At 46.2% G+C, this 26,050-nt stretch overlaps 1 protein-coding gene across 1 annotated transcript in view; it reads right to left on the bottom strand.

Annotated features, from left to right (window-relative positions):
• Positions 1-26,050, bottom strand: part of ncanb (neurocan b) — a 79,529-nt gene that overhangs the window by 13,950 nt on the left and 39,529 nt on the right. The window contains exon 10 of the mRNA XM_034530443.1: positions 9,492-9,605. Within this exon, the coding sequence (XP_034386334.1) occupies positions 9,492-9,605 (114 nt within the window). The remainder of the gene's footprint in view (positions 1-9,491; positions 9,606-26,050) is intronic.

The raw sequence follows: 26,050 nt of genomic DNA, 5'->3' as shown, positions 1-26,050 counted from the left end.
TTTACGACAAAAAAAGAAAAAAAAGAAGAAGAAACTAATCGTAGAGCAACTTAAGTGCATCAAACACACTAAATTACAGAGTGGGAGGACAGAAAAGAGAGAGAGAGAGAGGGAGAGAGAGACAGAATAAGAGAGTGGAAGAGTCACAGAGAGAGAGAGAGAGAGAGAGAGAGAGAGAGAAAGAAAAGCAAAGATAGAAAGTAAACAGCGCGTCTTCTCCCCCTTCAGATCTTCAACCTCGTCTCTAGCGGACAGTGATGCTCAAAGCCCGACATCACATCAACCTCTTCAAATATTTAGACATTACTCAAGTCGTCTTCGCCCCCCCCACCCCCCCCACCCCCAACCCCCCCACCACCGCACGTTTTCCCTCCGTCGGGAGGCAGGGGAGGTCTGATTGGCTTGTTTATCCGTATCGCCGAGAGAGAGAGAGAGAGAGAGGGAGAGAGAGAGGCGACGAAAGGTGAGAATGTGATGGGAATGTGTGGAGGGTGTGAGAGCGGCTGTGGAATTATTAATGGCTGTCACGAGCGCAGCGTTGATGAATGTAACATCTCGATGGTGTGATTCTCACAATCAGGAGTAATGGGCGTCACAGTAAAGCAGCGACGCAAATGACCGATGTCGGTCTGAAGGCTCCTTCGTGGCGTAATTAGCCCGTCGGCGTGTGTCCTCGACAGACCGGTGGAGGAGGCCCAGGTAAAAGGGAGGGCCGCGGGAAAGGCCTGTGTACAGTGAAGAGGCATTGAACGCAGCGCGTGTACAAGGAAACACTTGAAACTAGAGAGTGAGACTCACGTTCACAATGTTTACTGAATAAATAAAGAGAGGCTTCTCATAGACTTCTATACAATCAGACAGCTTCTCATAGACTTCTATACAACCAGACAGCTTCTCATAGACTTCTATACAATCAGACTGCTTCTATACAATCAGACTGCTTCTCATAGACTTCTATACAATCAGACAGCTTCTCATAGACTTCTATACAATCAGACTGCTTCTCATAGACTTCTATACAACCAGACTGCTTCTATACAATCAGACTGCTTCTCATAGACTTCTATACAATCAGACAGCTTCTCATAGACTTCTATACAATCAGACTGCTTCTATACAATCAGACTGCTTCTCATAGACTTCTATACAATCAGACAGCTTCTCATAGACTTCTATACAACCAGACTGCTTCTATACAATCAGACTGCTTCTCATAGACTTCTATACAATCAGACTGCTTCTCATAGACTTCTATAAAACCAGACTGCTTCTCATAGACTTCTGTACAATCAGACTGCTTCTCATAGACTTCTATACAACCAGACTGCTTCTCATAGACTTCTATACAATCAGACTGCTTCTCATAGACTTCTATACAATCAGACTGCTTCTCACGGACTTCTATACAATCAGACTGCTTCTCATAGACTTCTATACAATCAGACTGCTTCTCACAGACTTCTATACAATCAGACTGCTTCTCATAGACTTCTAAACAACCAGACTGCTTTTATACAATCAGACTGCTTCTCATAGACTTCTATACAACCTGACTGCTTCTCATAGACTTCTAAACAACCAGACTGCTTTTATACAATCAGACTGCTTCTCATAGACTTCTATACAATCAGACTGCTTTTTGCATACTGCGGAGTGGCCCCCTGCTGGCCATTAGAGAGAATGCACGCTTAAGGCGCGTCCTGAGTTGCCGCCTGGTCATATACTACCACACAGAAAAAAAGGGCACTCTGGAACACGGTTCCTGTGGTTCAAATGCAGATTGAGATTCTCAGTTGCTTAAAAAAAAAAAGGTTGCTAGAGAACTTCCTGTGGTGGATGTCGCGGTGGGATGCCGGGAAAAAAAACGAACGACAAAAAAAGTAAAAGTACAAGCCGGGCTTTGTGAGTTTGCCATCGCGGCACATTTTCTTGAGAATATCAGAGAGAGGAAGTCGAGAGGCGGGCTAAACCTGGAGCCCAGCTCACAGTCGTGTTTTACACCGCTCCATCAGAAACCTTCATTAGTGCGCGGCAGGAATACAGACTCTCCCCTCTCTCTCTCTCTCTCTCTCTCTCTACCTCCATCTCGCTCTCTTTTCATCTATTGTAACACCTGCTCTGATGCTTCCTCTCTTCTTTTCTGCCTGAACTTCCCTCCACACAGGAGAAGAGAATGACAGTTGCGTCAGGAACATTGTCTAATTAATCACCTTGAGTGAGAATAAATTAGACACCCCCCGCCCCCCCCCCCATCCATCCATCCCCGTCCCTCCAGCTTTCCGGTTCGGAGAGAGGGAACGGCGTTGAACACGATGGCATATGGAGCGATGCCTCGCTGTTATTCCACTTGAATAGCCTCCGCCAGGTTTAGGTAACACTTCAGGGACGTTTCTGCCTGAGAGTGAAGTAAACCAAGAAGCTCCAGGTCTCTCGCCCCTTCTCAGTCTCGGCCACGTGTCCCTCTGGACTTGTTATATGAACATTCATTAGCACTGGTAGCCTCTGAAGACTCGGAGGAAACCCCATAAATGTATCTTGAGCTGCTGAGTCCGCCGCATCTCAGACGCCTTCCTCCTCGGCCTCCGAAAGCTGATGCTGAGTCACAAAAACCACCCGCTTCAAGAACAATGATATAAAAAAACAAACGCAAAGAAGAAGAAGAAGAAGAAGAAGATCACGAGTTCAGCCGAAGTGCTCGGCGTGCTCTGGCTTAACAAGAGAGAGTGGAGGTGCGATAAGCTTGGAGTGACGCATCTAATGGACCAATTGGAATCGCAGGAACGGACGCCTCTGGCCCAGAAGCAATGGCGTGATTGCGCAAGAGCACCACAAAAAGGGTTATGACATCCTCGCCTCTTTTTGTTCAGACTTTGATGTGTAAAATCAGTGCGCAAGCGTCCCCTCTAAGGTCAGGCAATGATCCTCTTTAAGAAAAAGGCAAATGAACTACGGTTCTGGTCAGGCACGTAAAAACCCCGGTGCGGTTGGGCGAGTGTTGAGGTTGCAGTCGGTACGGTAATTGCAGCGTCGGGCAGATCTGTGAGTCTCCTGCAAAGTCATACGTACGCTTCATAAATACACACTGCGTTATGCATGAGCAGCGAACATAAACGGTGAATTTTTCCCGACTCCGTGGAATAAGTTCCTGCACGCGCGCCGCACGCTTAAAAGTCAATATGTCCTCAATTTTATGTATTGTGCAAATTACTGCAAAACATCGTTAATATGCCCCCCCCCCCTGACCTTCTACGCACACCGGAGAGAAGAGATAGAATACGAGGTCGGGCGAGGAGTTTTTAAAGCGGTGGAGTGACAGAAGGCCTGCATGTGGAGCCTGCTGCCGTCCTCATTAGGCTGCACATTGTCTGCTGGTGTGTTGCTGTCGGCGTCAACGTGCTCTAAAGTCTTCCTATCCGTCTGCCCCAGATTACACCCGCCGACGTCCCCTTTTGGAGGGGAAGTCGTGCTCTACTTTTCTTCAGGTTTTTTTTCTTGTTATGCTGTCTAGTTTTTTTTCGTTCCCCCCCCCCCCCCCGTCAAATGACTGCTGTGCGTCTGTGTGTATCGTGTGTGCGTGAGTGTATAAACCCCCTTTCACAGCTATCCCCAGCCAGCCGATTGTTTTAATACGTTTTTTTTAAAAAGCTTTGATCGCGACCACTGTCCGGTCTTAATTTAAGTTTAAAAAATAGGAAAAGTCTCATCATCCTATTCCAGAAGTCGTGGTTGTGTCCTGTCCCATCTCGGCCCTCTGAGACAACTGTAACTTTAAACTCGTACCGTCGTGCCTCGTTTTGAATTGAGGACACATTCATGTCTCCTAACTTGGGACATCCTTAAATTAGGAGGGTTCTATAATAGCTAGATCCTAAATGTCATCCTAAACTCGGTATGCTGCTCAGCCAGTGGTTCCCAGTCATAGTTGCCAGTAACAGCTGTGCAGCCTACTGGCTGATGCAGTCACATTAAAAGGAGTAAATATTGATGGTTTGACACATGGCAGCAGGGGAACGGGAAGAGGCACGTGGAGGAGACGATGGAGGAAGTGCTGGCCTTGCCCCGAGAACACATTCCTCACATAGAACCGTACACCTCGGGATTTATTAGCTCCACAATCCTTTTAACGCAAGCTTTCTGTTTTCCAATTAGCAGATTATTAGTTCTGTTAGGAAACAGAGAGAGAGAGAGAGAGAGAGGATTACTGCTTTATTTAAATGCGTTGGCTTTGTAGCCACGAGTTATTGCACAACTTTGTACTTAAACAGGCAGGAGGAAAGTCTTCTGATAATTGGAAAGGCTCACGGGTCGGGAGAGTTGTGTCTGTGTGTGTGTGTGTGTGTGTGTGTGTGTGTGTGTGGAAAATAATGTTGGTGTATCAGTTAGTGTGCCACCAAAGTAGAACATTAATTATTATTAACAGAAGTGGCATAATATATTCATAACTATGTTATTATTACTGTATAATCACCTGAAACTAAGCATCTTTGTGTTTCCGCCATGTTTCTACAGTGGCTCAGAAGGGACAAACTAAAGTCTGACACACTCTATGCTGACACAGATCAGCATAGAGTCTGACTGAGGTAACTTATTGTCAGCTATTTTATTGTGAATGGGGAATTGTCGCTCAATTAGTTACAATTAGAGTGTATATGTAAAGGGCTTTTATTGTGAAAGGTAAGAACAGAAGGGGTGGATCTGTCCACGTTGAAAGGAATAATAAAGTTCAGAAAATCGACCCTCTCCCACAAAACAATCTTCTTTTTTCTTTTTTTTGCTGCTTACCCTTGACAAAAATAACAGTTTGAAAAAACAAAATATAAAAAAAGACCTCAAGGGGTTTGGGATTAAGGCATTTATTTGCGGCTGGAGAATGAACGCATTCTGCCAACGAGGGTCCTCACGATTCGAGAAACGTCTACGAACGCGTCGCTGTGTGAAGGTCTGTGAGCTGAGACATCTCTTAACTTCACAGCTCTAAGAAATGATAAAGCGTCACACACATACACACACACACACCCGCAGTGTGTCTACGTGTGTGTGTGTGTGTGTGTGTGTGTGTGACACGCAAACACAAACACACTGGCACGGACTGACAAAAACCTCCCCGCGGAGATGAGAGCCACAAAAAAAGATGCAAGGAGTGCGGGGAGTGACAGCAGAAACCAAGGTACGAAGAGAGAGAAAAAAAAAAGGGAAGGCGACATGAAACAGAGAGGCGTGGAATAGCAAAGTAAAAAAAAAATCCACCCTCCTACACACGTACATTATGTTGTTTTCTTTTTCCCCCTCTCGGAAACGATTGAGGGAGGCGAAACCGCGTGCAGAGTGAACGATGGATTAAAAGACAGACTGGAGGAAAAGAAGCTGATGAGAGGGAACCGGCTAATGCTTCCTCCGTCACTTTTCCCTTCAGTCAGGCTCCGAGAGATTCGGTTTCTGCCTCCACTGATTAGGCAGCAAGTCGAGGAAACAGCAGAGAGAGAGAGAGAGAAACGACTGACTGATGTCTTTGTTGCTCTAATCGCAAAATGTGCAACTTTTCTTTGCAACAAACATTACTAAGGAGGGGTTTGGTTTGTTTCGCTCAGCTACAAGTGCTAATTATTAGAATAACGTGCATGATGTAGTATCAAGATATAAAGTTTTCAAGCTCCAAAAAAACCCCCTAGCTGTAAAGCTGAAAAAAGTAAGTATAAATGTGCTCCTCTCTCTCTCTCTCTCGCTGCAGGACTACAGCCCCGGCCACAATTATTGACTTTAAGATGGGATCGCCATGGTAACAGGCCAGCAGCGAACCGGATCAACCCCCCCACCGGCATTCAAGGCTGTGAGCTCGCGGCACTTTGCCTCAGCTGGCTCGACCTGAAGCCGCGGTCGGAGATAACGGGGAGCACGACGACCGTTATCAACTTTCTTTTGTGTCGAGGTAGAGAGGCTTTTCATCCCCCTGCACGCGCTCATAGGAAGGAGGCGTCGGGGCGCCATTTTGACGTCCCGAGATGGACTGATAGCGTGCCGCCTTGAAGAATAGAAAAAGTATTATGACAGAATATAAGGCCAGAGAGGAACGCTGGCGGACTAATTGTGTCAAGTGAATATATTATTTTAGCACTCAACGCACTCTAAATGGGAGAGGCCTTTAATTACTTTTTGCACACAACTCAAAAGATGGGAAAATACTATCAAATTGTTTATTTAAATCAGTATACCAGTATATGGAAATGAGAGTAAAGAGTAATAATAATACAATTAACTACTTGTGATTTTATAGAAGTCTTCTTTTAGAGCCGGCAGAGGCAAAGGGCCCAGAGAACACTACAAACACATTCTCAAGTTCAGTGAGAGCAAAAACAACCTTTGCGAATTTAAAATAAAACTGCGTCCTTGCTCAGATTTGTCCCGTTCAGTTTGCACTTCTGGAGTCGCACTGCAGTTCAGTCGTGTTCCCCTCAGCTGAGAATCTGCATCGCTCCGAGAGAATATAGGCAGGAAGCGCTCTCTCCCTCCGACAAGAACTTCTTACAATTCTGGCACCGAGGGCCGGGGACGCATTTAGAAACTGCTCCTGACCGAGTTAAGCGTGCAGCAAAATTCACTTTGGCGAGCCAGCCAGGTTAAAAGAAAGCCACCTTTGTGACGCCGAAGACGCGTGGCTTTGGGCTCAATATGCCTGATCTCGCCTCATCTGGACACGCCCATCTGGACACGCCCCTGTGGATATGCCCATCTGGACACGCCTCTTGGGTTACGCCTCTTGGGTTACGCCTCTTGGGGGTTACGCCTCTTGGGTTACGTCTCTTGGGTTACTTCCCTCTGGGCACGCCCCTCTGGAGACACCCCTTTGGATACGCCCCTCTTGATATGTCCCTTTGGATACGCCCCTTTTGTTACGCCCCTCTGGATACACCTCTTGGGTTACGTCCCTCTTGATACGCCCCTTTGGATACGCCCCTTTTGTTACGCTTCTCTGGATATGCCCCTCTTGATACCCCTCTTTGGATTCGCCACCCCTTTTGTCACACCCCTCTTTGGATACGCCTCTTGGGTTACACCCCTTTTGTCACACCCCTCTTTGGATACGCCTCTTGGGTTACGCCCCTTTTGTCACACCCCTCTTTGGATACGCCTCTTGGGTTACGCCCCTTTTGTTACGCCCCTCTGGATACGCACAAACTCACACACACATCCAAGAGCACACAGCGAATGAGACGGAGAGAACCGGAACCACTTTAGAGCGACAGGGACCAATTGCGTAACATTTAAACGGATGCAAGCCTTCGGCGGAACAGATGAGGTCATTTCCAGTGTTTTTCGGACCCCCCCTCCCCACATCTTCTGGATATCAAACTGAGATCACAGCCTGGTGCGAAGTGGACTCTTCACATCTGAATCCTCCATTCAGCGAGAGACGTAAGAGGAAGCAAGACAGACTTTAGAGTCACACAATCAGACCTGCTACTCCCAATTAGGCGTTAAGGCGGCGCTGCAGCGGGAGAGGAAACGCACCCCCAGCTTCAGTTCATGTCAAAGGAGAGGCCCATCCTGAAGATGTGTGTGTGTGTGTGTGTGTGTGTGTGTGTGTGTGTCGGGGAAAGAGGGGAGGGGGAAACACACACTTTATAGGGTGTACACGCGATACTGAAGGCTGGTAACATGAAAACCCGGAGAGACGATCAAGCTGCCTTTGATTTAAAGAAGCTGTACATTTAAGAGGACGTGGAAACTGCCTGAAACACAGCACGACAAATCCATGTTCTCTTTTCCCTCTTTTAAAAAAAAAATGTTCTTCTTGATGTGTGAGCCGCACCACCGGAAGGGCATGAATATTAAAAAGGCAGCCATGACCACAGGGAAATTATTTTAAAAAAAAAGAAAAAAGCAGCTATCAAAGTTAAACTTAATACGTATTTTGGAATACTGTAAGATGAAATGCAACGTCGTATTTCACTTATTTCCCCTTCTCTCCTATCCACTCAACCCTCCTGTGGCTCCTCCCATTTATCTTATCAGGTGAAGTCTATTTTATTCATCTGGGCCAAATATTACAAATCACAAAGGGCCGTGCAGCTCCTCTGAAACTTATCTACGAAATGACCTCTTACGTGCTTATAGAAATTGATACGAACAACACGCGCAGATAAACTTTACTTCATTGCGAAGTCCATTTTGACCTAAACAATGCAGCATTTGACAATACTAACAAAAAGGCTTCGTGGGCTCCCATTCGTCGTTTTTAAGAGTTACGTCGGTCCTCTGGAATCCGCCGTGGTTTGTACAGCATTTAAAATGTCCTGCTTTAGTCCTCTCTCTCTCTCTCTCTCTCTCTCTCTGTATCGATCGCTCGGAAGCACAGCGGAGACGTAGTAATAATAATAAGCAGAGGGAGACACTGAAAGCCGGACACTGAAAATAACCACTCTTCTGAGAGCTGAGGTCAAAGGTCACCCGACACCAGTAATCAGGCTCGGTGTGATTCGGAGCAGTGCTCTCCCCTGTCCTCCCACTCGCTCTCTTTGTCTCTTCTTTCATTTTTATTTGTGCTGTTTTAAATCTTGTGTTTTGAGAGACGTAAAAGGACGTTTGCATTAATGAGTCATTTAAAAAAAAAAAAGGAAACTCTAAATTCACATTGATTGAATCCCCATTGTATACATTTACCCTTCTTATCACTTATACATGTGAGTATATGTGTTAATTTCATTTTATTGAAAGCTACAACTTAATAAATTAAATATTTATTGTGCAAATTGGATTTAAAAAACACCTTTTTCAGCTACATCTTGTATTTAAACCAGTCAAGCAGACAATCTGGCACATAATAAGCAGCCTGTGGACTTAATTTCCCCAATGTCTATTGGCTGAATAACATTTTTCTCACAATGTCACAAAACCATGATTACTTTCAGGACATCAAATCCAAATGAAATTGTTTTGAATACATCAACTGGCAAAAAAACAGGATCAACCCAAATGGAGACACCAGCTGTTAGTTGTCTTCACCGTTGTTTTGCACAGACGTGGCGGCCATGTTTTCATGTAACATGCTAGTTTGTGAACAGCCTCCCCAGCAGCCCGGCTCCTCACGGGGGAATTACCGTAAATGAGAGAAGAAACCCAGCTGGACGCAGGTGTCCTGTATCAACCTGCTCCATTATTCCGACGGGCGTCCCTCTTCCTCATCCACCTCTTTGTCTTCATCTCCTCCTCCTCCCACTTCTGCCACCTCATCCCTCGCCACATCTTCTTCTGTCTCCACATCCTGCTCTTCTAGCATCATCTTTCACCCCCCCCCCCCCCCCTCCTCTTTATCTTCATCTTCCACCGTCACCTTGCTTCTCCACCTTCTTTGTCTCGTCCCTCTCTGACTTCACTGCCTTGTCTACCTTCTTTGTCCGTTTTTTTGCCATCTCTCCTCCTTCCTTCCTCTCCTCCATCCTTCCAAAAACAAACTCCCCTCTTTGACAAGTGAAAAGGTTTTTTGTTGTTGTTACCTTTCTCGCAGGTGGCTCCTCCGTAACTGGGCAGACAAAGACACACAAAGGAGTTGATCTCGTCGATGCAGGTTCCTCCATTCTGGCATGGATTAGACTGGCAGTCGTCGATGTCTAGAGGGAGAGAGAGAAAGACGAATCAGGCGACACACACACACACACACACACACACACACACACATAATATACCAAACGTCAACCTTTTTAAATACCCTGCAATAGCTTTTTACTGAACAACCCCCCCACCCCCCCACCCCCCCACCCCTCTGGCGGGATCAAACTTTTTTTTTGGGGGGGGGGGGGGGGGGGGGGGTGGAGAGATTAGAAGGAGTTTTCTGAAAGAAGTTCTAATTAAAGCGAATTTGATTGAACTTCATCAGTGAGCGGTTTTGGGATGCGCCCAAGCGCGCGATGCTAATTGCAATGTGTTTGCAGGACGTGGTGCAGGAGCGAGGGAGAGTGCGGAGTGGGGTTGCAAGGTAGAAAGGGCGAGAGAGAGAGAGAGAGAGAGAGGGAGAGAGAGAGGGAGAGGGAGCATTCATCCTCAACAGCAACCCGCCGTGTTGCCACTAGCTCCGTAACCGGTGTGCAAATCCATCTTAATGTATGTGCAGAAGTGCCCCAAACATTGTCAGGCGGGCACCTCTTTGATGCAATCCCAACATCAAGAATAAATGTCTGGGCGCGACGTGCACACTCACATGCATATTCACACATACACACACACACACACACACACACACACACGTATTTCGCAGAGGCGTCGCAGGGGTGAGAGTTCTCAATCTGTTGAAAAATGGTAGCTGTATTTCTCCGGCTGATCTGTGCCTGGGGGCAAAATCATTAAAACTGCAGCTGGTGATCCGCAATCCTCTGCCATCAACCGCAACTGAGTGAGTCCCTCAGGGTGGGGGGGGGGGGGGCTTGGCAAGAGGTCACGGGAGAGGAAAGAGAGGGGAGGTGAATGAAGAGGCGGGTGGTTGTCGGAAGAATGATGCGGGGATATAGAGATGCTCCAAAAAAAAACAGACCTCTCGAATGAGAAGGAGAGGTATAATGAAAACACGGGGAGAGGGTGATGCCGAGACGACTCTGGGAAGTCGGCGAGTTCCAGGGTTTTGGATTACAGAGGCTCTGCAGGCAGACAGCGTTCGGGGCGGAAGGAGTCTGTTCGGATAAGACGGCGTGACAGCTCCATCGCTGGTGCTGCGCTTTGGGGGCTGGATGGTATTAAAAGGCTAGAGTTTGATGCAGGAGGCGCCGAGACCCAGCCAGAGGAGTCGGGAGCGAGACGGCGCTTGTGTTTGTTCGGTGTGTGTCGTTGCGTATTTCGTCTGCCTGGGCTGGGAAAATAAAGTATGAACAGAGAGTTGACTAACACAGCAGGGATAGCGAGACATGCCGCACGACGGGAAATGAGTTCTGAGTCTGGTTCAGATGATCCGACGTCAAGCGGAGGGGGGATACACATTTTTTTAGTGTCAGCAAAAGCAAAACGCTGAATGAATTGACTACAATTGATGCTTCGCTAAGCCTCGCCCCCTCCGCTGCCATCCCATCAAGCTGTCAGAGCTACCGCGGAGTCCTCACTGTCACTAACTGCACTCCTTGAATAGGTATTACTTGTTTTTGGAAGAGTGCACATTGTGTTTGAAGGATACATCCAGAACGTAAGAGCCAGATGGTTCTGGTTGCAGCCGAGGACCGATGCCACCCTGTGATTGGCCAGTGTGTGTGTTTGAGGGGGCGGGATTTAGTTAAAGGACAAACAGGGGAATCGAGTCATAGAAACGTGTCTGAGGAAATGAAGCCGCCTGCCGGTGTGACATTTCTTTCTTCCTATTTCCTTTTTTTTACAATAAATGTGAGACGGAGCCTCCGGTGCAAATAAAACACGTACGGGTGGTCAAAAGAGATTAATATGACCCCAAAACAATCTATTTTAAATACAGAACCCCGGATAGACCCTCCGAGGAACTTACCCGCGTAATTAAAATAGGATGCACGATAGACCCTGAAATATCGCTCCCTCGACAGCAACAGACGAGCAGGTTGCCAGAACAGCCACCGGGCCTCATTAAGCACGACGGCACCGGGTGAAGGAGCGGAAGGAAACCCTCTGGATTTCAGGAGCGCGGGGGTTAATAAAGTACAACTCTGAACATCAGCTATTAGAGGAGCTCCTGCGGTAGGCAGGTGGATCTTCGCTGTCATCGGAAACCGACACAGTGACACTCTCTGGACGCTGGAAGCTGGCGCGGACACACCCGTCTCCAGATGTGAAGAGAAAAGTCGAGCACGAAGGTGCATCGATAGATACCAAAAGTGCACCGTGTGGCCGTGACGACGCCATCGTTCCTCAGTGACCAGTCTACCTCGCCTTGAAGGGGGCCCGGAGCGCAGCCGGCCCGTCCACTCAAAGTCCACTCGACGCCCACTCGGCACAACCGGCTTAATGAGAGTATCCATTCAACTTAAGCAGGTGGCGGCGTGTGTGTGATTTCTGTATTTGGGCATTAGTGTGTGTGTGTGTGTGTGTGTGTGTGTGTGTGTGTGTGTGAAGTACAACAAAATCCGGCCTGGGCACTAGTTCAGTCTCCAGGGAGTCAAGGAGAGTGGCGCTCCACTTATCTGCTGGCAGAGAATTGGATGGAGGGATAAACTGGTGCCAGCCACCGGGGGGCGTGTGTGCGGGGGGGCATGTGTGTGTGTGTGTGTGTGTGTGTGTGGGGGGGGGGGGGGGGCGGTAGCTTTTTCTTTTCTTTCTGGTTCTTTATTCATTATTACACATTATTATTATTCTTCGGGGGCGAGGCAGACACAGATATGAAATTGGGGAATGTTTGATTACAGGATAAATATGTAACCGGCTCTTGTTGTTTATCCCCGCCTCTCCCTCTCCCTCTGTGTGTGTGTGTGTGTGTGTGTGTGTGTGTGTGTGTCTATGTATAGCCGGAAAACGGAGATAGAGGAACACGGGGGATGATAGCGAGACGGCAGTCAGGCTAACCGGGGGTGGTGTCGGTTGAGGGAGTATCTGGAGGCTTACTGCAGGCATGTGTCGAGACCAGGGTATGAATAATTGAAAAGAGAGAGAGAGAGAGAGAGAGAGAGAGACCTCGGGTCAGCCTTCCACCATTTCCCTTTTGGGATTAAAGTCAGTTGAAAAGACCAAATAAAATGTCTCTTAACGGTGTATTCGTCTGAGCCCCCCCCCCCCCCCCCCTCCTCCTCTCGTCCCTCCCGATCCTGACTTTGGGTCTTTTTTCCTACTTTACAACGTGGGAGATTTACGCTTTTCAATCCAACGCTTTTCAATCCATAACCCGGGCCGAGGCGTTTGGGAACGCTCGGGACGAATGAAAAGTAAACAGCTCTTTCTCCGTTTTATAAACGAGACCTCAAACGCAATCAGGAAGAGGCCAGCAGAGAGAAAGAGAGAGAGAGAAAGAGAGAGAGGGAGAGAGAGAGAGAGAGAGAGTCCACTCAGAGGGTAATAAAATCTTGGAGAAAATAATCAATATTTTAGCCAAGGACTGTGATGCATTAAAACATGGTATATTATATCTAATAACTGCCATAAAATAAAGTAGGTCATGGTTATATATATATATATATATATATATATATATATATATATATATATATACATATATTTATTTATATATATATATATATATATTTATATATATATATATATTTATATTTATATATATATATATATATATATATTTATTTATATATATATATATATATATATACATATATATATTTATTTATTTATATATATATATATACCTGCAAGAGAGGGAACGTCCCAAACCTTCTGCTGGTTGTAGGAAGTGATTTTTTGTTGTTGAAAAAGTCCAAACTTTTTGTCAACTCTCCAAGATAATAACCAACTCATTACATAACGCCTCTTTGTGGAGAACATCCCGTGCTCACGTAACGAGGCAGGATCCGGACCAGCGTATAGTGGACGATTTCCAGAGGATTTAAGAGGCTTTTCTTCATCTCCGGATAACACGTGTTCCCTTTAAATCACATACCGGGACGCTAAGTGAGTATTAGAGAATCCTGAGAGGGCTATGGATTAATTAAAAGACACACTTTAGACACAAATGACAACATAAAAGCGCGGCTCGACGGATCTGAAGGCTTTTAAGGCGTCGATTGAGGGGCACGAGGCGTGATGAGATTCCTGTCTCGGCCCCCGAAGATTGATAAAAATCCAAGAGTTTTTTTTCATTAAAGGTACGACGAGCAAAATTCAATACATTCTGACACTAGACTATTAGGATAATTAAGTCTACGGCCGACAGTTTAATTTCTCGCGATCGAAGGAGGACTTTATAGGCCTCGAAAAACAGCTTCACACCAGAGTTTTCTGCATTTCTTTGTATTATCATAGTTGATAATAAATCAAAATGTATTACTGTCTCAGTGAGATTAGGACTAAGATCAATATACGTGTAGCATAGTCTTCTCCACAAGATGTCTGTATCCTTATCCGTCCTCACGGCTCATTAAAATAAACTAATTGACTTCTTTTGGTCATCGTTTTTTGATTTGTGCATCAGTGAGTTGTTTCGCAAAATGTTCTATTCTCTCCTCTGAAATAAAAGCGCACGTTAGAGCGAGGAGCATTTAAGATATATATACATATTTTTTTTACTTGGCATTTGTTGGCTTTGACACAAAAGTAGCAACAATTTCCTGCGCACGGGTTTTTAAGAGGTTCAGTCTGCCTGTGATATTAAGGATACATCTGTGTTTAGCTTCTGAGAGAAAGTACAGAGGCCAGCTGCTCATTTTGAATGTCAAAACCGCTGCGAACATTCATATCAAAAAGGGCAAGATTGCAGCTATTTGCCTGACAACCTAATAGCTGGGTTTTTTTCAGCACGGTGACTTTTCAGTTCATTGTTTTAAAAAAAAAGCTGTTTCATTTTTGAGGAGGACGGAGAGTCTCGTTTCCGGGAAAGTAACTCAGGCGTAATTACTTCGGCAAACCAGATAAAAAGTGCTGCATTAAAAGGCGGGTCCATAGTTTCATTTGATTTTTTTCCATTCTGGAGTTTGCCAGCTGCTTTTCTTATGTATTCAAATATATAGATCTATCTATCTATCTATCTATCTATCTATCTATCTATCTATCTATCTATCTATCTATCTATCTATATATATATATATATATATATATATATATATATATATATATTTATATTATATTTATATATCTATTTATATATATCAGTCTCCTATATAGATCTATATATATATATTATATATAGATCTATATAGGAGACTGATATAGCTGCTTCAGTTCCTGGTCAGAAAGGGCTGTATGACAGAAAGGTAAAGCGGTGATAATACTTTATTAAATGTACTTTATAGTAAAACATACACCTAAACTGATATTGATTTGTTTGGATGGGCCTTTTTATTTTTAGTGCTCAAAATACGTTTTTATGAAGCCTTTATATATATATATATATATATATATATATATATATATATATATATATATATATATATATGTCTCTCTTCACACCCACCAGACTCCGTTGGCGAAAAATATGTATTTCCGCCTTGCAGCACACGGGAGCATAAATACAAACCCACTTGTGCCAGCGCTCATATTATTCACAACCTTATTGATCAGCTCACTCTGGTGTAACCGACGGCTCGGCTTTTATGCTAACGGCCCGAGCTTCCGTTGCAAAACACGGATGGAGTCGACCTTTTTCCACGTGAATGAAAAGACGAAAGGACGGCAATAAATTAAATAATAATCAATTCATCATGCAACTACGCACGTGCAGATGCTATATATATATATATATATATATATATATATATATATATATATATATATATATATATATATATATATATATATATCGTCCGTCCACACCAAACTTCTGTGGGTTGGCGGGCACGGTTTGCCAGTTTGTCGTAACGGAGCCGTAAGAAAAAAAAGCAAATGTCTTCTCTGTAGACTAAATGCCAGCAGATCAAACAGCAGTCTGATCAATTACAGGGAGAACCTTTTGAACCAGTAAATGCCACCTGGAGACTTCACATCTGACAAGGTGGTGGTACAATCACTCTCTGTGACACACACACACACACACACCGATACAGGAGTGTGTGCAGCCCCCCCCCCCCCCCTCCCCCCCCCCCCTTATCAACCAACAGCAGTGACAGATCTGCTCACGCTTTCTTTTTCAAAAGTTCCCCTAATTGCCTCCGACCCGCAGCGGACATTGTGTACAAAATAAATGTGACATGACAATCCTGTAAAAATGGAGGCTTTTGAAATGGAAATGTTTTTGTCACACAAAGTTTTTTTTGAAAATTTTTATTTGCTGAAAGGCCTCTTTGTGTTTTGTCATCTTTTCATTGTGCGAGACCCCGAATGATTGACTTCCTTTTTGCTAGCTGAGGGGCTTTGACATTTCCGCGCCCTTCTGCAAAGATGGATACCTTTCTATTGAACCGCCACTCGTCCAAACAGGCACGGAAGCTCAATTGACCACGTTGGGTCGTGTCAATAACTACAATGCTTGTGTGTGTGTGTGTGTGTGTGTGAGCGTGCACAAGCATCGGCGCTTTGAGAATACATTCTAGCAGGCGTTCATCATACAAGTACCATCCGTTAAAAGTCTTTTGGTTGCAACACGGAGGCTTGAGAAACAAAATGGTCGACTTAGAAGGAAAGATTCCTGCCCATAATAACTGCAGCATCGGCGTCGCGTAGAATAAAGATAGGTTTACGACATACGCAGTAGATGCTGTAAAAGTGGGTCCTTTCGTGTTCTTCTTAATCTCCGCGATACTTAGAAATCCTCGTGGATCGTGGGTTGAATTCAGTTTTTATACATAGTGGTATGAGAAGAAAAGAAATCCTACACAATTCCACCATTTCACCCTCCGCTTTAGAAGGATATACAACCGCACGCCGAGGACGATGAAGTAGTCGTCGTTGTCGTCTGTGCACGCAGTTTACCGCAGAGTCCCCGTCCTTCAGCTGTGTTTGGGTTACAAAGGGATCAGGATCAGCCGGGACAAGAGGAAACAGACAGACTACCCAGCAGCTGTCGTACAGCCAGATGCTCCGCGCTGCTCTCCGCTAGTCTATACCTCACCGCTAGTCTATACCTCATCGTTAGTCTATACCTCACCGCTAGTCTATACCTCATCGTTAGTCTATACCTCACCGCTGGTCTACACCTCATCGTTAGTCTATACCTCACCGCTAGTCTATACCTCACCGCTAGTCTATACCTCACCGCTAGTCTATACCTCATCGTTAGTCTATACCTCACCGCTGGTCTACACCTCACCGCTAGTCTACACCTCACCGCTAGTCTACACCTCACCGCTAGTCTACACCTCACCGCTAGTCTACACCTCACCGCTAGTCTATACCTCACCGCTAGTCTACACCTCACCGCTAGCCTATACCTCACCGCTAGCCTATACCTCACCGCTAGTCTACGCCTCACCGCTAGTCTACACCTCACCGCTAGTCTACACCTCACCGCTAGTCTACACCTCACCGCTAGTCTACACCTCACCGCTAGTCTATACCTCAACGCTAGTCTATACCTCAACGCTAGTCTATACCTCAACGCTAGTCTACGCCTCAACGCTAGTCTACGCCTCAACGCTAGTCTACACCTCAACGCTAGTCTACGCCTCACCGCTAGCCTACACCTCACCGCTAGTCTACACCTCACCGCTAGTCTACGCCTCACCGCTAGTCTACGCCTCACCGCTAGTCTACACCTCAATGCTAGTCTATACCTCAACGCTAGTCTACGCCTCACCGCTAGCCTATACCTCACCGCTAGTCTACGCCTCACCGCTAGTCTACGCCTCAACGCTAGTCTACGCCTCAACGCTAGTCTACGCCTCACCGCTAGCCTACACCTCACCGCTAGTCTACGCCTCACCGCTAGTCTATGCCTCACCGCTAGTCTATGCCTCACCGCTAGTCTATGCCTCACCGCTAGTCTATACCTCACCGCTAGTCTACACCTCACCGCTCGTCCCGGACGCAAGTGCATCCTGGCGTCTCGTAGATGTTTGTAAGAGTCACGCAGCAAGAAAGATTCATCTTAATTCACATGTTGCGATGTGGCTACACAAGTGTGTCACCGATATGTGTGTGTGTGTGTGTGTGTGTGTGTGTGTGTGTGTGTGAATGTTTTCAGACAGGTCCTTCGCTTTGGTTGATGGCGCTTCTGCAACATTCGAAACAGCCTGGGAAAATGTAATGAGGTAAAGTGTCACAACATCTCACATCGCTCTGCAAGCCCTCAGCGCTGACAGTCTGACTCCACTCACTGTGTGTGTGTGTGTGTGTGTGTGTGTGTGTATACTCGCTGGCTCCAGCCTCGGTCTGTTTATATTTTGTGTGGGAAGAAGGTTGGAGGCGGGGGGGGGGGGGGGCAAGCAGTCAGTCTCCGTGCAGGAGAGAGAAGGAAACTGGAGATCGTGTTAACACAATGAATAGTTCCAGAGGATCAAAAGAAAAGCCGTTGTTTTATTTATTTGTTTTCCTCTTCATCGCTCCTTCTCTCTCTCTCTCTCTCCACAGTCATGTCCTCCTTCTCTCGCCTGCCTTCTCTACTTCTTTTTTCTACGAGCCGTGCACTTCCGAGTCTCGTCACCTTATATTTCCTCTCCCTCCCTGTGGGGATCTCTTAATGGCTTTAAAGTGTACCCTCCTTTGCCCCGTGGGGGGTCTTACCGGGCTAATTTCCTTTGAGTCAGGAGGGTTTTACAGGTGTCCCTTTGGGGCGCCCGGTGTTAGCGGCGGTCGAGTGGGGCTTTGGCCGGTTCCTCGACATCTTTATCGTCCCGAACCACCCGGGGTGTGATCATTAACACACCTCAGCTCAGCTTAGATGGGCTACACGTCTACCTCTTGGATGGATTGCTCATGCTATTACTTTCCTCTCCCTCGCCGTCCCTCCATCCGTCTTCCTCCCTTTCTTCCTTCCTTTATTCCATTTTTCACCTCTCGGCTTCCTTCTTTGCATCCTTTCTTCCTTCCCTTTTCCACCCTTTCCGATGATTTGGTTGCTATCTCCTTTCCGTTCCTTCCCTTTGACCTTCCACCCCCCCTTTTATCTTTCCTATTCCCTTCCCTTGCTTCCTCATTTCCTTATCTTTTGGTCCTTACTTCTGAGAGCATACACACTTAAAAAAATACAATAGCGCTACTCTTAAAGTAGAGCAGTTCCCCAGAGGGGTGAATGACAGGCTATTCTCTGCCTCCTGTCGCTATTTCTGACATACTTAAAGAGGAAATAGTAAAGTGGAATTATCTATTTTTTCCTTACTGCTGTCAGAATCAATTAATCACGGACAGTAAAATGATATAAGGATGCGTTTCTGAATAGAAGCAGCTCTGATGATGAATCTATTTATATCTATTTCTAAAAAGAAATGTCTCGTGAACCAAACAAGCAGCTTCTGAGGAATAAAAAAGAAGAATTATTGACTATTTTTTTTTTTACGGTCCATCATACTCCGTCCTGGTCAAAGACTTTATCCTCTCAATCATCTTCGCTCTTCCTCTTTCATGCTTTCTCGCTTCATCTCTCTCTCTCTGTCTCAGTCTTGTATCCTTCTTTCTTTTTATTTTTAGGTTATTTTTTTAATCTCTGGCCCGCTACCATGGAGAAAAATCCACTTTGTACGGTTATGTGAGGTCACTAGAGCGTGTGCAGTGTGTGTACATGTGGGTGTATAAAATGGAATGTTTGGCCATTTCCTGGTTCACAAAGAGGATTTAAAAAAAAGTTGATTTTCCAATAATAATATTTATTGCCACAGTTCAGCTTTTCTACTCTCCTGCCATTCCATCTCACACCCACCTCCTCAGCCTATTATGTACACCTGTTAGCCACACCCACCTCCTCAGCCTATTATGTACACCTGTTAGCCACACCCACCTCCTCAGCCTATTATGTACACCTGTTAGCCACACCCACCTCCTCAGCCTATTATGTACACCTGTTAGCCACACCCACCTACTCAGCCTATTATGTACACCTGTTAGCCACACCCACCTCCTCAGCCTATTATGTACACCTGTTAGCCACGCCCACCTCCTCAACTCATTCACTCTCACCTGTTAGCCACACCCACCTCCTCAACTCATTCACTCTCACCTGTTAGCCACACCCACCTCCTCAGCTCATTCACTTATTTTACTTTGTGTGAAATCACAGCTATTTTCTTTTTTATTATATGTTTTTAACGATCTACTGGCTCTTTTGAAAGAAAAGTGTGTTACAAACAAATTATTATTATTATTATTATTTACACCCACCACATCAGCATCTTTGAGTTATTATTATTATCAGCTCATTAACTCTCACCTGCCACTCTATTCCACCTACTACCTTTAGTATTTAACAGTCTCACACACACACTCACTGCCAGATTGTTTCAAGTTTCAAGACTATTTTGAGCTATGTGTGCGTCCATTGCTGCACTCTCACACTCTCAATGTAGCATATATACGTGTGTGTCCCAGTGTGCAGGTATGTGTGTGTGTGTGTTTCTGGATACACACCTCCTGTGTAAAACCCAGTTCCCCGTCTCCATGGGAAATCAATTTGTCCCGCTTTCTATGTGGCCATTCTTTATATGCTTCACTTCCTCTTACAGCTGTCACACAGTATATACAGTCACACACACACACACACACACACACACATACACACGCATGCATAATTATTCACTGTACCCGACGACTAAATTATAACGAGTAGTAAAGATGAGACAACTCAAGGTGGCAAGTGTGTGAATGTGTGTGTATGAGAGAGTAGAGGATATGTGTGTGTGTGTGTGTGTGTGTGTTTGAGAGAGACAGAAAAAAAAGATAAAGAGAGAGCAGTGAGCCCTTGCAACTTGGCCAGCAGCTCATTAATCTGTAGGTGTGTTTCTACCAGAGAAATACTGCATCCAACACACACACACACACACACACACACACACACACACACACACACACACACACACAGCAGCTCATTCTCATTCAACTCTGCAGGCGGTGTGTCCTTTGTTTCTCATTGTCCTGAGGAGTTTGGAGAGGAAGGAGCCGTCCACCAGTTTATTATTTGGAGTGAACAGAGTTCAAACGCACACTCGTACACATTGAGGCGTAATTTGCATGAGGTCGCGTGTGCGTGCCTCCACGTGTCCGTGTTTAGTTGCTGAATTTCTGTGTAAGTACATGACTGAAATGTGTGTATTGACCAGTTCTGAGTGTCTGTGTGTCTCTTATTGTGTGCAGGGCCAGGTACTGGTGGTGGGGGAGGACCCAGCCAATCACAATGCTGATTGAGCAATCCGATGGCGTGGATGAATTAACGAGGCGTGTGAATACGAGTCGGCCAATCAGGGCCCTTTAGGAGCCGCTCAGACACCGACAAACGGTGACAAACTGCCGGTCATCAATCAACACAAAAAGGACACACGCGCTGCTGTTTCCCCACACACACACACACACACACACACACACACACACACGTCACAGCCGAGCCCCTGAGTCATGCGTTGTTATATGGTTGTCAGGATGCTTTAGTTGTTTAGAAGAGAGCAACGTGTTTGATTAAAGACAAAATCTACAACGTGGTGTTTATGCATACCATAAATAAGACCGTAGCCAGGCAGGTTGTTTACCCTGTTTTCACTCTTGATGCTAAGCTAAGCTAACCGGCTTCTGATGGTCGAGACACGTCTACCGTGCAGACGTGAGAATAGTTTCAGGTCTAACTCTCAGCAAGAAGACTGAATAAATGCACGAAACGCGGTTATTAATTGGATTAATCACGCAAACGCAAAAAAGGTGCACACAACAGCTCCGGGTTCCTGGAGGTATTTTTACCAAGAAAAAAAAGGGAATATATTTGATTTGAAATAACACCAGAATGTTCAACCGATCCGCATCGTTGTAACGTGAATAATCAAACTGTTCATCGTGACGTGAATCATTGCAGAGGAAAAGAAGCAGCAGCAGCCGGTGGAAAACCCCGACGGCGTGTTGACGTAAAGCGCCCGGAAACCCGGAGGATTTGGGATCCAAACACATAAATCCGTTCCGTCGTTAATGAAGGGCTGGATGTAATGCCCTGCGGGGGGGGGGGAGCGGCGTGGCCCCCCCTCTTTTCCATCTGTCCTCCTCTACGCAGCCTCGCAACTCACTGAGGATCCATCTATCTGCAGATTCTCTCCTCCTTTTCTTCGCATCGCACTTCTTTCTTTCACCTCGAGCTCCGAGCACGCCGGCTTTCACTCCCCTGAAGCTACAACGAGACCGCCGTGATCCTCATCTCTCCCCTTCCATCCTCTTTGACCTCATCGCTCAGATATGTGGACACACTGGGGGGGGGGGGGGGATGATATTAATAGACGCAACCTCATGAATCTTTCACGCTCCATCATATGAGCTGATGTGAGAAGAGTGGGTCTCCCAGGATGAATGAGTTAATACAGGAGTCCATAACATGAGTTATGCATTAGCTCTTCATATAGTCTTGGGTACATATTGGTTTTATATACTGTAAATGGCCCCAAACAGGTGTGTGTGTGGCCAGATATGTGTGAGAGGAAGATATTTATACAAGTAAACAGGGAGAATATATTGTCTGCACACCTTTTGTGAGCATATTTGACAATGTTTGTGTATTCAGGTGATTTTTATGCATGAGTACAGAGGCATTTCTGTATGAATATTTGTGTTTGGCCTTTGACAGAAAAATACGGAGCGGGGGAGAGAAAGAGGTGGGAGAGGTTAGGGGGTTGCTGGGGGAGAATGAAGCGTGTGTTATGCTGGGGGGGGGGGGGGGGGGGGGGGCACTGGCTTGTCTTCAACCCCGATCTCTGCACTGCGCTGTGCTGGAGGTCCTGAGCAACGTGTTGGAGGAGAGAGAAACACGAGTGAACGAGTGATAGCAGGGTGTCGAGGACAATTATGGAGACAGGAAAATGTTGTTGGAGAAATAAATGTAAGGGAAGAGAGGGGGGGGGGGCATATTTTGTATTTATGTACAGAGTTGAGAGGGAGAGAGGGAGAGAAAACTCAGATCTACTCACCATGATTGGAAATGAGGTCGGAGAGTGTGGGGAGGTGCGCGACATACTATTAATAATAATAATAATAATAATGGAAAAAAAGCACCGGGTGGTCTTTCCTGTCGAGCAGAAAATCAACTAGAGGACATTGCTGTGCACACAGAGAGAGAGAGAGAGAGAGAGAGAGAGGGGAAGATTCATTAATTTAGCTGAAATTGAGCCGGGACTTCTTCAAACCACCGCCGGCGCGTGTGAATGTGAATGTTTACCGGAGTTTGTTGTGCGCTTGACAACAAAACTTGTCTCTTTTTGCTCCACATGCACACTCCGGTTGTTGTTTGCTGGAGTAAATAAAACAGATGAGGGCAGATAAAGAAGGAGGAGGAGTGAGACCGATGGAGAAAACGGAGGAGGCGAGATCCACACGGGGGGGGGGGGGGGGGGGGGGGGGGGTGCAGTGAGAAAGATGGATGGAGGGGGGGGGGGGGGGGGGGGACAGGGGTCGAACGACAGGATGAGATAACGGCGCGATCAGAGTAATTTCCTCCCCAATGAGAGGCCTCGACCTCGCCACGCGTTCCACATTTTAAAGTCCAGAGAGAACACGTGCGCCAGCTTCGGTGATCGAGGTCTTCCCGAAGAGCAAACAGCAGGCGGTCGGCAGGTGTTTGCCGTACTCGGTCGACACCGGCGGCCCCCCCCCGCCTCTCCGCTTAGTAAATGGACTAAAGATGGCGTACCGAGCGGCTCTCGGGGGCGCAAAAACGGTGCAAAACGACGTCGAGGGGCGGGGGGGGGGGGGGGGGTGAAGAAGAAAAGGAAAAGCTGTTTTTGCTTGTAATAAGTAAAATACAAAATCTGCCAATGGAAGAAGTGAAATATGAAACGTTATCAGTGGATGGGTAGAATTCGCGCAACAGGAGGCAATTTGTTTACTTTTCTTCCATTTTTTATTTTTTATTATTGTTTATATCTGTGAACAAATGTTCATTCCAGCTGTGAGGAAGGCAAATATAATTCATTCTTGTATCTCAGCGCTACGGCCATCAAACAGACGGGCTTTATCGAGGCTCATTAATCACTTCTGCTGCTGCAGGATCCAGATTGAACCCCAAAGTCCTGCTGATCAATGGCGCACAATAACCTAAACTTTTTTTTTTTAATAAGGGCGCTGCACATTACGGTCCACGCGTCTTTACTGACAGCCCTGAATCAATTTAAATTAAGTCAGGAACACAAGATGAAGCCAACGGCTTTCTGAAGATGAGGATGGAGCCGGAGCGCTAACATGGAGACGTACCCTCTCTCTCTCTCTCTCTCTCTCTCTCTCTCTCCACCCTCATAAATATGAACTACAGACCCGCAGTAGAAACATAGGCCATCAATAATGCAGCCGCCCAAAACGCTCCTCAAATAATTGCGGCTGCAAGCCGAGTCCCGGAGACAGCCTCCGAGGTGTGTTGCAGCCGCGTCGCCCTCGCTTTGCCTAAATAACCATTTTTCAACGTGGAGAGCATACTGGGGACACTGGTTTATGTGCTTCTACGTCGGCCGTAATGGGGCTAATGTTGGTCAACCGCGAAACGATGAAGTGAAGGAAGAAGAAGCCGTGGATGTGAACTGAAAACACGGCCTAATTCCTGCGTCGAGTCGTTCGAAAATTGTGGTCAAGCTTTTTTTTTTTTCTCTCTCTCTCTCTCTCTCGCTGTAACAAGCAATTAACCTCGTTGCCTCGGGCCGTAATTCATAACAAAAACATGAGATGTGCAGCTGTTTAGCGGCGTAATCAACGACACGACGCTTTAGTAACGCCGGGGAAAAGGCAATTAAACGCTCGTGAGAAAAAAAAGAAAAGGGCCGAAGGACGAGAGCCGAAGTAATCAGCAACCACCAAACGTGTGTTACGAGTGCGCCGGCCCGCCGACGTTCACGTTGAAACGGCATCATTTATTCCAAAGTGCCTCTTAAAAAAAATAAAAATAAACAAGTTTCGCCTCGTTCGATGACGAAAACCCCCCCGAAACCGCATCGACCGGAGCGAATCGTTACGCGTGCAGTTAACACGCATTCGCCACAAGATTGTGGATCGATCTCCGATAGCGTTAATGCACAGGCACACCTTAATGCTGCGTAATATCTGCTTTTTTTTGGGGGGGGGGATTAGAATTAACGGTTATTGATCATCGAAAAACCTGCCTCACATGACCTCTGACCCCCCCCCCCCCGTGACCTGTGACCTATATCAGTGCGCTGTGACCCGTGAAACCTCCACTCGGCCGGTTGTCTTCACCTGCGTGATTATCGATTATCGCAGAGCTCGAGAAGTCGGACTGACGAAGAGGTTCAACGAGCTTTGTGTCCTTTTACGATTCAAGAATGTCAAATAAATACCACATTTAAAAAAAAAAAGGGAAGAAAAAAACAACAACAGATGTTTTGTTTTTTTATAAATTGAAAATGAAATGCACGGCTGAACGACGAAGGGAACAGCAGGCGCTACGTTACGTCATGATAACAAAACCACATCAGCTGCGCCCCGGAGGTCAGACCGCAGACGTCACCACTTAAAAGAAGGGCGAGTTATTAAACATAAAACACGTGTTTTATGTTGTGATATTTACTGGAAATGACCAGCGAGTAGAAATCATTCGGCTCCCTGGCGACCTCCCTCCAGCCCGCTGCAACCTCATTTGTTATTTTGCACTTAATGAGAAGGTGATCGAACAGATAACTGATAATCAATGTTCAATCACAGCTCAATGGAACTGTTTGAGGGAACGTCTCTTCTTCTTCTCTTTATTTCCCCCGTTTCCAGTTTCCCTTCAACCAGCTGCTCTCCATCCCTTCAGGAAACCTGAGCATGGCTCCTCTGTGACCCATGTGTCCTTGCATGTGTCAGACACACACACACACACACACACACACACACACACACACACACACACACACACACAGCCACAGGCTCCCATCACACAGCTGAGAAGAAAAGATGAGCTGCCAACTACGGGGCATAAAAGTGACAACACACTTTCACAGAAGCACACACACACACACACGCACACGCACACAGCTGAGTGCATATAGCTCACAATCAGCAACCTCTGTCACAACTGGCTGACTCGCAGCATATGGATATTCCCAGCTTGATCCAAAACCACTGGACCCGACAGGAGCGCTCCTCTTGAATGCAGAAGTCGTGCTAACAAACGAGGCAAAGGACACAACACAGGCTGGGGCTTTCCTCCCTAAATCCTCACGTCACGCCACAATGACACAGCATTGTTCTGCACTGAGGGACCCCTGGGGCCCCACGGAGAGAGCGGAACCCCCCAACAGTATAGGGCCCATTGCAATACGTTCCCAAAGCCTCTCCTTTAATACACCTGTGTTGAAAAAGGTATTGCAACAACAAAGAAAACAGTTTCTATAGTTACACTCTTAGAGGTAAACCCAACTGC

Source organism: Cyclopterus lumpus, chromosome 4 (assembly GCF_009769545.1).
Source record: "Cyclopterus lumpus isolate fCycLum1 chromosome 4, fCycLum1.pri, whole genome shotgun sequence".
Classification (NCBI taxonomy): domain Eukaryota; kingdom Metazoa; phylum Chordata; class Actinopteri; order Perciformes; family Cyclopteridae; genus Cyclopterus; species Cyclopterus lumpus.
This window is presented reverse-complemented; position numbering and strand designations above follow the sequence as displayed.